Source organism: Prionailurus viverrinus, unplaced genomic scaffold (assembly GCF_022837055.1).
Source record: "Prionailurus viverrinus isolate Anna unplaced genomic scaffold, UM_Priviv_1.0 scaffold_35, whole genome shotgun sequence".
Classification (NCBI taxonomy): Eukaryota; Metazoa; Chordata; class Mammalia; order Carnivora; family Felidae; genus Prionailurus; species Prionailurus viverrinus.
In genome coordinates, this window is record NW_025927605.1 from 1990312 (window position 1) to 2007750 (window position 17439).

The window sequence follows — 17439 nt, forward strand, 5'->3', positions numbered from 1 at the left end:
GAGGAGCAAGCAAGCAAGCAAGCAAGCAAGAGAAAAGTTATTCTTGTGTGTCCAGCCCAGGAGGAGACTAAGCGTTGCTGAGCCTGACACACAGGTAGGTGTGCGGGGGCGGACAGGACGGAAGCCGTCTAAACCCAGTCTGCCTAGTGTGACCTAGCCTGGACCTTGTCCTCCTCGCTTCACCCTCCGCCTTCAAGAAACCATTTGCCCATTGTCCTGTAAACTAAGAGATGATGAGATGAGAAATCATTAGACAGAATTATTAGGAATAACGACACGTGGGGTGCCTGGGTGGCTCAGTCGGTTAAGCGCCCCACTTTGGCTTTGGTCCTGATCTTCAAGGTCGGTGAGTTGGATGGAGCCCCTCATCCGGCTCTGTGCCAACAGCACGGAACCTGCTTCGGATCCTCGGTCTCCCTCTCTCTCCGCCCCCCCCCCCCCCCCCCTCGAACGTGCGCTCATGCGCGCCCTCGCCCTCTCTCTCTCTCAATAAACAAAGAAACAAACATTTTTTTAAAAAGAGGGAATAACAAGACATGTTTGGTACGTAGTATATCTGTGAGAACCAAGCACAGGGAAACACCTCAGGCCATTCACTTCTCTGTAGCTCCTCATCTGGAAAGCGAGAGTACTAACAGCAGGCATATAATCTTCCCTCCTCCACTCAGGGCCCCTGTTCTCCCTTACCTGTTTTTTGTTTGTTTGTTGTTTGTTTTTGTTCTTTATTCCATAGTCCACAGTTATATTTCCAGTGCTTAGGACAGTACCTGGCATATACTGGACACTTCGTATATTTGGTCGAATAAATGAATGAATAAATATTATATAATGTGATCTCTACATATGGAAGGTGATCAGCAGACCTCCTGGCTTGTGGTAATTATGACCCTCACTGCGTTCTACCAACTTTCTGCTCGCTTCCACGTTTATCTGGTCATCTTGTGCGTGCTCGCTTATTTATTTATTTATTTATTTATTTATTTATTTATTTATTTATTTATTTAAAGTAGGCTCCATGCCCAACATGGGGTCTGAACTCACGACCCTGAGATCATCGACAGTCCCATGCTCTTCTGACGGAGCCAGCCAGGCGCCCCACCGGGCCTCCCTCCCGGAACGTCACGGGCATCTTGATCTGTGCAGTGAGGTGCCTGGGATGGCAGACATGCATGTTCTGTCATCGCAAAGGAGTATTTCCCATTGCAAATTAATGGTTTCTCATTCCAGTTCACGCACCGGCTTCTTGTGAGTTTGGTCAAGTTACTGAGTGTCTCTATCCTTTGCCCGTCGTCCTTTAAATGGTTCATCATTTTGCATTTCCACCTCGAGCACAGAGCACACTTCTTCGTATCCGTCCTAGTATAGGAATTGGAGTATAAGTCTGACGTTACTTTTTCTGGATGGCTACCCAGCCGTCCCGGCATCCTATACGGAATAATAGCCCACGGACCGTCAGGTTCAGACGCCACCCTGATCATGTAAAAAAAAAAAAAAAAAAAAGTCCTCATACGTATTTAGATATATTTCCGGATTTTTCTTCTCTCTCTCTCGTTTTAAAAAGATTTTAGTTTTAAGTAATCGCTACACCCAACGTGGGGCTCGAACTCACAACAACTCCAAGATCAGGAATCACATGCTCTACCCACTGGCCCGCCAGGCACCCCTGGATTTTTCTATTAAAAATTCTTCTGATAACCTGTTTTTAACATTTTTGATGCAGGCGCGCCTGGACGGCTCAGCTGGTTAAGCAACCATCGGCTCCTGATTTCGGCTCAGGTCACCATCTCACAGTTTGTGAGTTCGAGCCCCTCAATGGGCAGTGCGGAGACTACTTGGGATTCTCTCTCCCTCTCTCTCCCTCTCTCTCCCTCTCTCTCTCTCTCTCTCTCTCTCTCTCTCACACACACACACACACACACACACACACACACACACACAAATAAGTAAATAAACTTAAAAAAAAATACAAAAGACCCGAGGTGGGACATTTTACCGCAGTCTCGCTGCTCAAAGCGAGGTCTCCAGATCAGCAGCATTAGGGTCCCGTGAGCATGCTGGAAACGCAGGACCACGGGTTTCTTAACAAGACTCTCCTGGCGTGTGTGTTTGTGTGCGTGCGTGTGCGTACGGGACCGTTTGAGAAGTGCTCGGCGACGGCACTTGATGACTGAGGGAGAGAGACCGGCAGAAGCAGCAGATATATTCCTCAGGATCTCCACTCTCACTACCGATACATGCAAACCAATTTCTCTCCACCCTTCTCTCACCCTGACCTTCTGAGTCCCTGAGGAGAGTCTGCAAACGGTTTCTAGAACCTTCTGGTGCCGAGACAGAGAAAAGGAGCCCATGACACACGAGCGAGCTTTTTGGTGTTTCTTTTGTTTGAATTGTAAGTGACCGGAAGGCTCCAGGAACTGCGGATGGGATAATAAAAAAGCACAGAAGATACTGAAGGTCATTAATTAGATTCACTTGCATGTTCCTTGAGAGACAGGAGCCAAGAGGTGTGGGACTGTTCACGCTGCGTTTCTTTGACGGGGCCGGGCGGTGTTACCCCAAGCCAGCCTGAAAACCCTGGATAGTTACACGTGATCAAGGCAGTGGCAAGGGCCAGCAGAGTATCTGCCCCTCCCCTCCCCCCCCCCCCCCCAACCTCCCGCCCCGACTGCGTTCGGGATCCCGGGGCTAGAAAGAATATCAGGGTTTGTGTGCTGGACAGCAAGTGTCATGCCCAGCTAGACTGGATCCATAAAACTAGTTAGACTCCCCCAAGAACCGGGCTTCAAAACTTGCCTGCCATCCTTGGGCACCCACCGTGGGCCGGGTCGGCAAATCCCCACATTGTCCTTTTGGTCTTCCAACAATCCCAAAGAGAAGGTGTTACTTATCGTATTTTACATCCAAAGAGATCCAGGCTGCCGAGGCCCCACCTCCCAACATCCTCAGCTGTCTTGCTCTGCTTCCTCCCACAGAATTAAGGGGACCCTTCCTCTTGGCTGGTTGGTTTTGCATCTTTGCGACTGACGGGTCCTCTCGTTCCCATCCACTTTCTGAGGAAAGTGGATCAATCAGCGTTCACGATCCCCACTTAACAGATGAGAAAAGCACACTTTCAGAAAGAGATTTCAAGCTAACCGGACTTGGGAGACAGACTCAGATGTGTGGGGGGCGGATTCAAGGACCTGGACACCTGGCTGCTGAGGGCAGAACGTTGGGTGCCTGGCCAGGGGTTTAAGATCCAAAGTGGGTTGCCAGGCAGCCGGCTCCTTTACCCGCACTGCACCGCCTCTAGGGCTGAGTCATCATCTCAGCCGATGAACCGATTTTCTTTTTCTCTTTGGGGGCAGCAGGGGGAAGCAGGGAGCCTCTAAGGGACGGATCCCCCCCCACACACACACACCCCCACCCCGCCGCCCCCTGTGCGTCAGGACCTCCCAGCACCTTGGGAGTCATCCATCCTGTGCTTAACTTAGGTGACAAGAAAACCAAGGTCCTGAGACCGGAAGGTTCAAGGCCATCCAGGTGTCAGACACAAGAGGGTGTGTAAGCCCAGGCTTCCTGTTGAGACCCCCTCAGAGGGTAACACTCCATGATGGAGACTGATTTCATCCATCCCTTGTACTTTGACAAGTACAATTTCTTTCTTTCTTTCTTTCTTTCTTTCTTTCTCTCCCTTAAGTTTATTTATTTTGAGAGGGAGGGAGGGAGGGAGAGAGAGAGAGTGAGAGAAAGAGAAAGTGTGGGAGGGCGGGGGGGGGGGGGGGGGAAGCGGGGGGTGGGGGGAGAGAATCCCAAGCAGACTCCGTGCTGTCAGCACAGAGCCCCACGCCAGGGCTCGATCCCACAAACCGTGAGATGCTGACCTGAGCTGCACTCAAGAGCCCGGCACTTAAACAACTGAACCACCCAGGCGCCCCTGCAAGTCCAAGGTTTTGATAAGTCTAAGATCACAAAACAGAACTGGGTAAAAATTTCCACAACTAATGGAAAAACTGGACTCAAGTAGAATAAATATTAATTACATGAGACTGAATGAGTTGAGGAGGAGGATCATTGTTATGACTTCATTGCTTGTTCTTTAATGTTTTGTGTTTCCAGATTTTTTTTGAAACCTTTTTTATCTTTTCTCTTAAGCTATCGACAATTTGGCAAATTATACCTTTGTAAACAAAGATGAAACATTTACTTTTTCTCCCTACATGATCCCTCCAGAATTCGGAAAGTTTTCAGCATTCTTCTTTCTTTTCTTTCTAATTTTTAAAATATTTACTTATTTGTTTGAGAGAGAGAGAGAGAGAGAGAGAGAGAGAGAGAGAGAGAGAGAACGTGAGTCGGGGAGGGGCAGAGAAAGAGGAGAATGAGAAACCCAGGCAGGCTCCACGCTGTCAGCCCAGAACCCGAGGTGGGGCTCAAACTCACCAACCGAGGGTTCATGACCTAGCCGAGACCACGAGTTGGATGCTTAACTGACTGAGCCACCCAGGCCTCCCTAGATTCATTCAGTTGTTCTAATCATGAGTCCTCTTGAGCGCTGGCAGAGATTTTAATCCCGATCTGCCCTCAAACATAAAAAGTCCTGGTGATGACAGGTGGAGGGAAACTGCAGGAACCACGCGTTTAAGGAAGAAACCCTGGAAACGTCCGCCAACACAAAGGCATTTAAGGAAGAGTGTACAGTGTGCGTGCTCAACAAATGTACTTAATTAACATGGATGGAAAACCCGGGAGACACAAGTGAGCAGGAACTCTCCGTTTCCACTTTGGTCACGAGCCACAGCCACTTGTAAATGTAAGGCCTTTCCCTAGTTGTGGCAGCGGACTGTCAAGAAGCCTGAAGGGAGGCATCTCCATGACAAGACAAAAAGGTGTTTTATATCAGGGGTTGGCAGACTACAGCCCGCACCCACATTTGGCCCGGTCCACTCTTGGAAGGTGTGCGTCAACAACGGACACTTTTAAGGGGTTGTAAAAGAAAGAGATGTCACAGACCTTCCGGGGCCGTGAAGCCTCGGCTTTTCACTACGTGGCGACGTCCGTCTCGTACCACGAACGATGATGGGGTTAGGAAAACGTCTTACCGGGGCAGAAGGTAAAAAGAAGCGCGGTTCAGGACATACGCCACGTGGGGGTACGGGCTTCCCGCGATGGATCTCGTAGCAGCCCTCCATCGAAGAAAGAACTACCGCTTAAAGACGTCAGCTGTTAAGTCTCCACACGCCCCACACAGAAACACGAAAGACAAAGAGTAGCAGAGATACGTCCCCGCGGAAGACTTGTCACGGGAGTGAGCATGCCTCCCCCATACTGCGTGGGACTAAGAACCAACAACCAAGAATACATGCGCATTTTTCTCCCAAGCTATTTCCTGGGGGTAGCAGGAAAGTTTCCGCAGAGCGTAAAACATCCCAGCCTGCCGAGAGAAAGCTCAAAACCCTTACGAGAAAAAAACGCAACGTAAGCAGGCATTTGCAGAAATATCATGAAGAACACACAAAAGCTGACTTTAGGCACCACACGTGTTGTCCCCCGAGCAGGGGTGCACCGTTCCTGGAAGTACTGCAATACCAGGTCGATGCGTGGAGTGGACGGAGCAAGCTCCTATTCCATCTCCCAGCTCCAAAAATCCATTTAATATATTGTCCTCGGATAGAGGACGTATCAGATATTAAACTGATAAGAACAGATACTACACTTGATCTTAGCCAAAAGGCCGAGAAGCGATACCGGTCGCGCCCGCCTCCCCGCCACCGCCCTGCCGCCATCCACATTGCACTCACGGTGAGCCAGGTCATCCTCCTTCCAGGTCTCACTTCCCTCGCTTCTCGGACTTTGGTATGGGAGCCACACTAGGCAGTAGGCTCTTGTGCAGGTTTTTAAATCCTCTACCTTTTAAAAGAGAAACTGTGTTTCTGTCGACGCTTCGTCGCTCTCGCCCAACGCCGTTCCTAATTTGAATTCCCCGCCTTTTCCCGCCCGCGGAGGCGTGGCTAAAGCAGGCCCCCTGGACCCCGGGATCGCTTCCGCGCGCCGAGAGTCGAAGCCGCGCCGGGCGGTCGGTCTCCGCTTTTGTACATAACGGAGACTAAAGACGGGACCAAAGAGGATCGGGGGTGCCGTCAAGAGGGGCCTGTGGAAGGGACCTCTTGGCGGAGGGTCTTCTTGAGGCAAGGCAAAGGCGCAAGACCCTCTCCCTAGAAACTCCGAGACCTTACCGTATTAAATTGGTCGCACGCCGGCGCAAAGACGACCTTGGTATCTGTCGGTCGAGCAGCTCCTTCTGAGTCAGGGGAGCGGCAGGTCTGCGGGAGGGGCTTCCCGGAGCCGGTGGTAGCCTCCCTGCAAGGCGGAAGGCAGGTGGTAGAAAGTGGAGGGCAGGGAAGAGGCCTGCCACATCTCGGGAGGCGGGGCTGGGCCGCTGGAGGGATTCCCCCTCCCCCCCCTCCCTCCCAGCTCCAGCCCTTGCGTCTATTCCTGCTTCTTTCTGTGAATGAATCCTATCAATAGCTTTTTTAGTCCCTAGCTACTCGACGGTGCTCAGCACACATGTGGCACCAGAGAAATATTTGTTGAAAAAAAGAAATTTCGGGCGCCTGGGTGGCTCGGTGGGTTAAGGGTCCGACTCTTGACTTTGGCTCAGGTCGTGACCTCACGATTTGTGAGATGGCGCCCTGCATCGGGTTCTTCGCTGACAGCACAGAGCCTGCTTGGGATTCTCTCTCTCTCTCTCTCTCTCTCTCTCTCTCTCTCTCTCCCTCTCTCTCTCAAAATAAATAAATAAACTTAAATAAAAACTAAGAAAAAAAAGAAATTTGGTGAATGAATGAATGAAGTGCACATGAAACGATACATAATGGGCTTCGTTTGCACCTGACCTGACGACATAGGACTCTTTGCGCCTCCTACTCCCAGATCTGTGTTCAGATATGCGTGTATCAGACCATCCTTTTTTTTTTTTTTTAATTTTTTTTAACGTTTATTTATTTTTGAGAGACAGAGAATGAACAGGGGACGGGCAGAGGGAGACGGGGAGACGGAGACACAGAATCTGAAGCAGGCTCCTGACTGTGAGAGTCAGCACAGAGCCCGAGGCGGGGCTTGAACCCGGGAACCGCGAGTTCAGGACCTGAGCCCAAGTTGGACACTCAAGCGACGGAGCCATCCGGGGGCCCCTGTATCAGACAGACCATCTTATACTCGCTCATTGGGTTTTGCTGAGAGGGGGGTTGCTATCGTCTGAACGCCCCAAGCAATTGTTCATCTCTCTTTGGCTTTCCTGTTCTGCCTGGTATTCTGGCCATCCGGGCAAGTGTCTCAGTCCCCATCTGCAGCTGGATGCACCCCCCAGGGCAGGAGCGGGGTCTGTCTGGTCTCTGCTTCCAGCACCTGCCCAGGTGTGTCACATCACGTTACAGGAGACTAAGGACAAATCAGTTAACAATGAATATTGGTGCAATCCCTATCAGAATAACACCAGCAGTCTTCAATAGAGCTAGAAGAAACAATCCCAAAGTTTGTATGGAACCAGAAAAGACCCCAAATAGCCAATGCAATCTTGAAAAAGAGAACTGAAGCTGAGGCATCACACTCCCAGACTTCAAGATGTATTGCAAAGCTGTAATCATCTGGACAGTGTGGTACTCTTGCAAAAACAGACACTGAGATCAATGGCACGGAATAGAGAACCCAGAAATGGATCCACAAACATATGGCCAACTGATCTTTGACAAAGCAGGAAAGAGTATCCAATGGAATAAAGACAGTCTCTTCAGCAGACAGTGCTGGGAAAACTGGACAGCAACATGCAGAAAAAATGGACTTGGACCACTTTCTTATACCACACACAAAAATAAACTCGAAATGGATGAAACACCTTAATGTCAGATAGAAAACCATCAGAATCTTAGAGGAGAAAAACGCAAAAACCTCTTTGACTTCGGCTGTAGCACTTCTTACGCAACAGGTCTCCGGAGGCAAGGGAAACAAAAGCAAAATGAACTACTGGGACCTTCTGTACTGCAAAGGAAACAATCAGCAAAACTGAAAGCAACTGATTGAATGGGAGAAGATATGTCCAAATGACATATGAGATAAAGGGTTAGTCTCCAAAATCTATAAAGAACTTATCAAACTCCACACCCAAAAACAAATAATCCAGTGAAGATACGGGCAAAAGACATGAACAGACACTTCTCCAAAGAAGACATCCAGATGGCCAATCGACACGTGAAAAAATGCTCAGCAACATTCATCGTCAGGGAAATACAAATCAAAACCACCGTGAGTTACCACCTCACACCTGTCAGAATGGCTAACGTTAATAACTCAGACGACGATAGATGTCGGCGAGGATGTGGAGAAAGAGTATCTCTTTCGCACTGCTACTGGGAATGCAAACTGGTGCAGCCACTCTGGAAAACAGAATGGAGTTTCCTCAAAATATTAACGCTAGAAATACCCTATGACCCAACAGTTGCACTACTAGGTATTTACCCAAGGGATGCAGGTGTGTTGTTTCGAAGGGGCACATGCACCCCAATGTTTATAGCAACGCGATCGACAACAGCCACAGTATGGAAAGAGCCCAAATGTCCATCAATGGATGATGGATAAAGAAGATGTGGTATATGTGTGTATATATATATATATATATATATATATATATATGACATATATATGACATATATATGTATATGTACATATATACATATATATGTATATATACATCATATATATATACAATAGAGTATTACTCGGCAATTAAAAAGAATGAAATCTTGTCATTTGCAAGTATGTGGATAGAACTAGAGGGTATTATGCTAAGCAAAATTAGTCTGTCAAGGAAAGACAAATATCGTATGACTTCACTCATAAGAGGACTTTAAGATACAAGCCACATGAGCATAAGGGAAGGGAAGCAAAAATAATATAAAAACAGGGTGGGGGACAAAGCATAAGAGACTCATAAATATGGAGAACAAGCAGAGGTTTACTGAAGGGGTTGTGGGGGGGATGGGCTAAATGTGTAAGGGGCATTAAGGAATCTACTCGTGAAATCATTTTGCAGTATATGCTACTAACTTGGATGTAAGTTAAACAATGAATAATTAAATGAAATTAAATCAAAATTAATTTAATTAAAAATAAAATAAAATAAAATAAAATAAATACATGGAACCCAGACCACAGAAAACGTACTTTTTTTCTAAAATATAAAGAGCTCCTGCAAATAATTATAACAGACAAACCATATAGTTTTTTAAAAAAAGGGCAAAGACCAGGTGCAGACAATTCACAGAAAACAAAAAGTGGTTCTTTCGGGGTTTTTTTTGTTTTTTGTTTTTTGTTTTTTTTTAGTTTATTTAATTTGACAGAGTGAGAGGACATGAGCAGGATCGGTGGGAGAGGGGCAAAGAGAGGGAGAGGGAGAGAATCCCAAGCAGCCTCTGCACTGTCAGTGTGGAGCCTGATTAGGGGCTTGGAACGAAGAAACTGTGAGATCATGACCTGAGCTGAAATCAAGAGTCAGAGGCTTAACCAACTGAGTCTCCCAGGTGCCCCTTAATATATTTTATTTTAAGTAATCTCTATACCCAAGAGGGGCTTGAACCTTAGACCCCACGTACCCCTGGCTATATTGGCTTAAATCCTGTTAATTGTTTTTGAGGTTTTATCTATCTGTAAATTAGACTTGATCCTGAATTCCTCTAGTTTCCTCAAATATCTGGCTATGACTCACCAAATTTACATTTCCAATTTCCTCCTGCCCTTCTGATTTGGAATCGCTAAGAACAAAGACTGTTTTGAGTCTCCTTGGATGGGAGTATATAGCAGGTCTTTGTCACAACCCAGATAGCAGCCAAATATCAGGGACTTAAAACCTGAATCTCCGTCTCACAGCTGAAGAAGGTTACATCTGAGATCTGGTCCTGCACAAAAGTTGGAGATCTCCAAATCAAATTAGGAAGAGAAGTAGCTGACATCAAGGTAAACTACTTTCTTCCAAGATGCTAGATCAACACTTCATACTTTAACTAAACATGAATCTCTTCTTCCCTCTCTTTGCTTTACTCTGGCACTGGCCTGGGAAATTAACACCATCATCCATTATCTCCCAGGCCACTGCTAAGACGAATAACCTCTGGAATTTAGAACAACTTTTCATTTCAGGCTAGGAGAAAACCTAACTGACCCCTTGCTTGGATTAGCAAAGAAACAATCTCTGTGAATGAATCCATTAACAGTACCACCTTCATGGAAATGGTTTGTGCCCAATAAGGTTTTTTGTTTTGTTTTGTTTTCCTGCAGTGGTTATCATTCTCCTTGGGTGTATGAATGCCTAGATGCTTGGCACATAGCTGGGCAATGCCTCTTAGGTTGTCTATCTGTGTCCCTAACTTTTTACAAACAAGCTAAGACACCTGTTTGGTCAACTCCTCTGAATTTACATTGTCAAGTTAGACGGGACCTATCTGGAGGCTTTCATGATTCAGGATTCACTTCCTTTGGCAGGTCCCTACTTGCCTGGTCAGGAGTAATGAGCACCAATGAGGCTATGACAAAGTATCTCTCTTTAGCTCTCAAAAAATACTGCAGAATCCATTGCAAAAGCAATAGCTACCCAACAAATATCCGGAATCTCTAGTCAAACTTGTTCTTGATAATAAAACTGATTGTCTTTTAGCTAAGCATGGAGGTATCTTTGCTGTGGCCAACACCACCTGCTGTGCCTTGATTAACATTTCTGGGGAAGTTGAAATTCAGTTACAAAAGAGATCACTGAGCAACCTACTTCACTTAAAAAGGTGACTTCCTGGGGTGCCTGAGTAGCTCTGTCAATTAAGCGTCAGACTTTGGCTTAGGTCAAGATCTCGAGGTCCGTGAGTTCCAGCCCTGTTTCGGACTCTGTGCTGACAGCTCAGAGCCTGGAGCTTGTTTCAGATTCTGTGTCTGCCTCTTTCCCACTCACACACACACTCTCTCTCTCAAAATTAAACATTAAAAAAATAATAAAAGGTGACTCCTTCAGGGGCATCTGGGTGGCTCAGTTGGTTAAACGTGTGACTCTGGATTTTGGCTCATGTCTTGATATCATGGTTTATGAGATCGAGCCCCTCATCAGGCTCTGTACTGACAGCATGGACCCTGCTTGGGATTCTCTCTCTCTCTCTCTCTCTCTCTCTCTCTCTCTCTCTCTCTCTTTCTCTCTCTCTCTCTGCCTCCCTCCCTCATGCTCTCTCTCAAAAACAAACAAATAAACAAAAGTGACTCCTTTGAAGGTCTTTCTCTGACTTATTTAAAAAAAATTTTTTTTAAGTTTATTTATTTTTGAGACAGAGAGAGAGACAGAGCATGAATGGGGGAGGGTCAGAGAAAGAGGGAGACACAGAATCTGAAACAGGCTCCAGGCTCTAAGCTGTCGGCACAGAGCCTGATGCGGGGCTCGAACTCACGGACCGTGAGATCATGACCTGGGCCGAAGTCGGATGTTTAACCAACCGAGCCACCCAGGCGCCCCTCTCTGACTTATTTGATTGTGATTGGTTTTTGTCTTGGGAACTCTTGCCCCAAAGTATACTCCAGAGATTGGGAAGTATCTTGCTTATAGCAATCATAGTAATCTCCCTGGCACCTTATGCTCTCAGTCTTTAAAGGCATGCATGTTTACAGCCTCTAGCCAACAATCTAAGTCTGGTATGCCTAGAAATGAAGAAAATGGTCAGCTAAAAAATTTCAGGGGTGCCTGGCTGGCTCAGTTGATAGAGCATGCAATTCTAGATCTTGGGGGTGTGAGTTTGAACCCCATGTTGGGTGTAGAGATTACCTTAGAATAAAATCTTAAAGGGGTGCGGAGCTGGCTAGTTGGTACAGCATGTGACCTTGATCTTGGGGTTGTGAGTTCAAGACCCACATTGCATATGGAGCCTACTTAAAATAAAAATTTTAAGAGGTGTCTGCATGGCTCAGTTCATTGAGCCTCTGACTCTTGAATTGGGCTCAGGTCATGATCCCATGGTCATGGGATCAAGCCCTGCGTCTAGCTATGTGCTGAGCACAGAGCCTGCTTAAGATTCTCTTCCTCTGCCCATCTCCCCTGCTCGTTCTAAAATAACAAAAACTGTTGCATCCACACAACTCCTGAAACAGAATGCTACAGGCACCAGGGACAGTCACAGCAAAATTTATTGCAATGAGAGGCAAGGCCAACCGATCGGGACCGACACTCTTGACCAGAGTGCGGTCTCGAACAGCCGGGGTATAGAGTTTTTATAGCCGACCACATCGTCTTATCATCACCTGGGGACAGAACAAAGAAATAGTTCCCAGATGGGGGTGGAAACAGTTCAGACATGCCCTTGCCCCAATCCAATCAAACACTAAACCAGTTGATTTTCCTTAAACTTTTGTTCCCTTGATTGATAGGACAAGGCTGTTATCTCTTAATCTACAGTGTTAAAACAAAGCTGTTATTTCTTAAGGCTACAGGTTAGCCCCACACTACAATTTAACCCTTACAAAACAAACAAATAAAAATTTAAAAATTAAAATAAAAAATAAAACCTTAAAAAATATGAAAGTAAAAAATTTCAAATGGGAAGTTGTGATGTGTTACTACCATAGGGATAAAGCAAAAAACATCAGGACCTGTAACTATCATATCAAGGATCAGTAAAAGTTGTGAGAACCACATAGTGGTAGCTGAGAGTGACACAGATGGCTTAAATTTTGATCACATCTCTCAGGCAGAGAGTCTGATCAAAAGGAGGGAATGGTTAAAAATAAAAAAAAAAAAGAAAGAAACAATAAGCTCAAATAGAAACCTAACTACAGGGGGGCGCCTGGGTGGCGCAGTCGGTTAAGCGTCCGACTTCAGCCAGGTCACGATCTTGCGGTCCGTGAGTTCAAGCCCCGCGTCGGGCTCTGGGCTGATGGCTCAGAGCCTGGAGCCTGTTTCTGATTCTGTGTCTCCCTCTCTCTCTGCCCCTCCCCCGTTCATGCTCTGTCTCTCTCTGTCCCAAAAATAAATAAAAACGTTGAAAAAAGAAACCTAACTACAGGAAATGACCTTTAAACTGTCAATCTGGTATTTCCTGATCAGTACCAGTGAGGTAATCTGCATGATAGACCCCTCCCCAACCGCCCAAAGGAAGGTGACCTTACCTGAAACTATCCTTTTCTTAGTAACTTCCTTGTCTTGCCCCATTTCTGCCTATAAAACTCTCCCATTGTGTATAGCTCTTTGGGGCTCCTTACTACTTGGCCGGTAGGATGCTGCCTGGTTCATGAATCCCTGAATAAAGTCAATTAGATTCTCCCATTTACTCAGTTGAATTTTGTTTTTTTAACATATCTAAATAGTAGCAGTGCCTTCTGGAATGTAATAATTGCATCCTGGTTTCTGAGATGTAAAGTTATGAAAAAGATGTGTTATTTGGGATGGAACTCATGAACCATGAGATCATAACCTGAGCTGAAACCAAGAGTTGGCTGCTTGACCGGCTGAGCCACTCAAGTGCTCCCTATTTATATCTATTTGATTTACTTGTTCTTAACAATTTTGTTTGTACTACCCACAAAACATGAGATATTAGAGAAAATTGGCCATCAACCCAAGCCTATTATTCTTGATGACAAATTTTGTAAGAGATTAACATGAACTCATCCAACCTTTAGTAAACCTAGGTAGAATAAAAGCATTATATTTAATGCTGATAACACTAAAGACATGCTTATTTTAATCAAACCAACAAACTTAAACTAGCTTTAATACCAAATATTTCCCTAGTTCAGGTGAACCTGAAATTCATTTGGGTTACTGTCTATTATATTAATGAGAACTCAATTTATATAAGAACTTAATTTTCTTTCTTTCTTTCTTTTTTTTTCTTTTTCCTTTTTGAGTTTAAGTAATCTTGACACCCAATGTGGGGCTCAAACTCACGACCTTGAGTTCAAGAACTGCATGCTTTTTCAACTGAGCCAGCCAGGTGTGAGAAATAAGCCCACCGACCCAATCAAAGGAGGGACACGGAGACTGGGAGCACAGTGAAGTGAAGCTTTAATCAAAGTTCTTGCAAGAGCGGGTGTCTGATGGACAGGCACACTTGGGACAGTTACAGCAGGTAATTTATCTCCTAGTGTGCAAATCCCTCCCCTGATTCCTCGTTGGCTGAGTACTATGGTTACAGTCTTACCTGGAAGTCACCTATGCCCACGTAAGGCAAAAAATAGTCTGACTGGAATAAATGTACATTCCTTGAGATGAGGCAGATACTTCAGTTCTTTGGCACATGGTCATTGCAAAGCCTGCAAAAATAAGCCGGGGAAATGGAGAGGGGAAGAAGAACCAGAAACTGAAGTGTCTAAGGGTTTGGGACTCCACTGTGGTGTGGGGGGGGGGGGGGGGGGCTATACATATTTCCAATAGATTGTAAACCTATTGTTAGCTGGGCAACACAGCTTTTATTTGGTATTTCTGAAAATGAATCATCTCACTTCCTGATGTGGGAAACAAAGGCAAAAGGAACTGGCAGATAAAATTAAATTTCCTTATGATCTGCAGTCCATTGACAAATACTTGAGGTAGACAGAGTAAAACATTTCTCCAGGAACTCCCTGATATCTTAATGCTAATGCTTTGCTAGAGGGAAAAACATTAGCTTGACAATAGCTAGACAATAGCATCCTGGGAGTGTCTTTAGCATATGAAAATCCCATTGGAAATTTCCTCTTAACTCTCCCTCCCCCAATTCCCAAGTATATAACCAATCCCTCCACAGGGTCCTGCCCACGGGTCCTGTCCCCGTTTTTTAAATAAAATCAATCACCTTTTGCACCAAAGACATCTTCAAGAATTCTTGGCCATTGACTCCGGACCCCATGAGCCCCACTATCACCTCAGAATTTCATCACTTCTCACCCCAGATGCCCCAGAACTTAATTTTCTTTAAGCCAATTACATAGAGGTCTTTCACAAATTAATTTTGGTAATACCATCAGGAGATGGGAAATACCACACATCTACAATACACAGGTAGACACACAAATATACAGAAAGATATAAACAGAGACCTTATAACTTCCATTTAAAAATTACTGCCATTGGTAGGGCACCTGGGTGGCAGGGTGGGTTAAACTGCTGACTTCCTCTCAGATAATGATCTTGGAGGTTCACAAGTTCCACCCCTGCGTCAGCTCTGTGCTGACAGCTTGGAGCCTGGAGCCTGCTTCAGATTCTGTGTCTCCCTCTCTTTCTGTCCCTTCCCTGCTCACAGTGTCTCTTTCTCTCTCAAAAATAAGTAAGCATTAAAAAAAAATTACTGGGGCGCCGGAGTGGCTTAGTGGGTTAAGTATCTGACTTCAGCTCAGGTCATGATCTCATGGCTTGTGGGTTTGAGCCCCTTGTTTGGCCCTGTGCTGACAGCTCAGAGCCTGGAGCCCACTTTGGATTCTGTCTCTCTCTCTCCACCCTCCTCTGCTCATGCTCTGTCTCTCCTTTTCTCAAAAATAAATAAACATTAAAAATAAATTAAAAAAAATTACTGCCATTGGGGCACCTGGCTGGCTCAGTTGATAGAGTATGTCTCTTGATCTTGGGGTCATGAGTTCAGGTCCCACGTTTGGGGTAGAGTTTACTTTTAAAAAAATGCTGAGGTGAGCAGAGTAAAAAAAAAAAAATACTGGCATGTATTAGGTATAATAATACAAAACTCACAATTTATAAAAGTTGGATCGAAGTTGTTTTTCTGGTAAATGTAACAAGTTAAGTTTACCTACTCAGGTGACTAGGGCATTTTCCATTAATATTTGTGGAGAAGATATTGAAGATTTATATTTGTCCAATCAAGTTCCAAATGACCTTTTCTCCTTTTGTTTTATCTTTTGATAAGAATTCCCTGAAGTTTGGGGCACCTGGGTGGCTCAGTCAGTTGAGCGTCCGACTTTGGCTCAGGTCATGATCTCACAGCTCGTTGAGGTGGAGTCCAGCATTGGGCTGTATGCTGACAGCTGAGAGCCTGGAGCCTGCTTCAGATTCTGTGTCTCTCTCTCTCTCTCTCTGTACCCCTCCTCCACTCATGCTCTGTCTCTCTCTGTCTCAAAAATAAATAAACATTAAAAAAAAAAAAAGAATTCCCTGAAGTTTGCACATTAGAGAGAGGGTCTGAACATTGTTAGAATATTTACATCTCAAAGGTACAAGAGAAAAAATGCAAGTTCCTACATACCTTTTGAGATAAATAGGAAAGACTTGGGGATTGATAAAAAGGATAGATGGACTTTGAATAACAATTCTGGAAATAGCTGGAGCCATCCAATCTTCTAGCCTGTAAATAGATTTGAAAAGCAAGGACAGCTATTTTTAATTCCTTAAAGAACAGGGTTGCCACTTTAATGATACTAACTGTTGGAAGGGTTTTCTTCCCTCTGGGTACATTTGGCTTAGGGGAGAGGCCTTAAACATTTCCTATCATGGGGCACCTGGATGACTCAGTTGGTTAAACATCTGACTCTTTTTTTTTTTTTTTTTTAATTTTTAAAAATCTTTATTTTTGAGAGAGAAGAGAGAGACAGTGTGAGCGGGGGGGAGGAACAGAGAGAGAAGCGGACACAGAATCTGAAGCAGGCTCCAGGCTCTGAGCTGTCATCACAGAGCCCGGCATAGGGCTCAAACTCACAAAACTGATCATGACCTGATCCGAAGTCAGACACTCAACCGACTGAGCCACCCAGGTGCCCCAAGCATCTGACTCTTGATTTTGGCTCAGGTCATGATCTTGAGGTTGTGATGATGAGGGGCCATAAGGCAAGCTGAGGGCAAAGCACAAGCTGGCACACCCTGTCCAGGCCCCCCCCACCCCCCCCACCCCCCACTGAAGGATATGTGTGACCTTCCTCAGGCACTCCTGGCTGCCCAAGAACAAAGGAAAGGGGAAAAACAAATGGTTAACTGATAGAGATCATAGTCATGCAAGACATGAATTTCCATCAGTTTACAAATATCTTAGTAAATTATAAGAAAATGGCAATCTTATCATTAGCCTAATCTCCAGAAACCTATAGACTCAGTTTCCTGGAGCCCCTAATATCACCCTCCCCTCCATAGTGATATGGGGAACAAAGGCAAGAAGGAAATGGCAGGTAAAATTAAATTTTCTTATAACCTGCAGCCCATTGACAAATACTTGAGGCAAATACAGAGTATAATACTTCTCCAGGGACTCCCTACTGTCATAATGTTAACGCCTTGCTAGAGGAAAATACTGTTAGCTTGACAATAGCAAGGCCCAGGTATCTTAGGAGTCCTCTTTAGCATATCAAAGTCCCTCTGGAGGCCTCCCTTGTGTCTTTACCTCCCCTGATTCCATAGTATGTAATGAGCCACTCTTCACAACCCCAGTGCACCTCTTTCTGCCCTCAGGTCCTGACCCAGTGCTTTAATAA

At 45.4% G+C, this 17439-nt stretch overlaps 1 protein-coding gene and 1 non-coding gene across 2 annotated transcripts; both read right to left on the bottom strand.

The window, feature by feature from the left end:
- Positions 1-1071: 1071 nt before the first annotated feature.
- LOC125158685 (uncharacterized) lies at positions 1072-6882 on the bottom strand. The gene is made up of 7 exons (XM_047846018.1): positions 6878-6882; positions 6213-6384; positions 5778-5886; positions 2274-2414; positions 1994-2167; positions 1451-1470; positions 1072-1356 (listed from the first exon to the last, which is right to left on the bottom strand). The coding sequence occupies exons 1-7, from the start codon at positions 6880-6882 to the stop codon at positions 1261-1263; spliced, it is 717 nt and encodes a 238-aa protein (XP_047701974.1). The 3' UTR covers positions 1072-1260.
- On the bottom strand, positions 5532-5722 carry LOC125158741 (U2 spliceosomal RNA). Its single transcript, XR_007149474.1, has one exon. It is a non-coding gene; the product is annotated as a U2 spliceosomal RNA (small nuclear RNA).
- Positions 6883-17439: the final 10557 nt, after the last annotated feature.

What these genes read in the sequence shown, in the direction of transcription:
- LOC125158685 (XM_047846018.1), bottom strand. An exon ending in CGTGCGACCAATTTAATACG is followed by an intron (nt 5,887 to 6,212) that starts GTAAGGTCTCGG and finishes CTCTTTTAAAAG; the next exon opens with GTAGAGGATTTAAAAACCTG. An exon ending in CTTTGAGCAGCGAGACTGCG is followed by an intron (nt 1,471 to 1,993) that starts GTAAAATGTCCC and finishes TTACATGATCAG; the next exon opens with GGTGGCGTCTGAACCTGACG.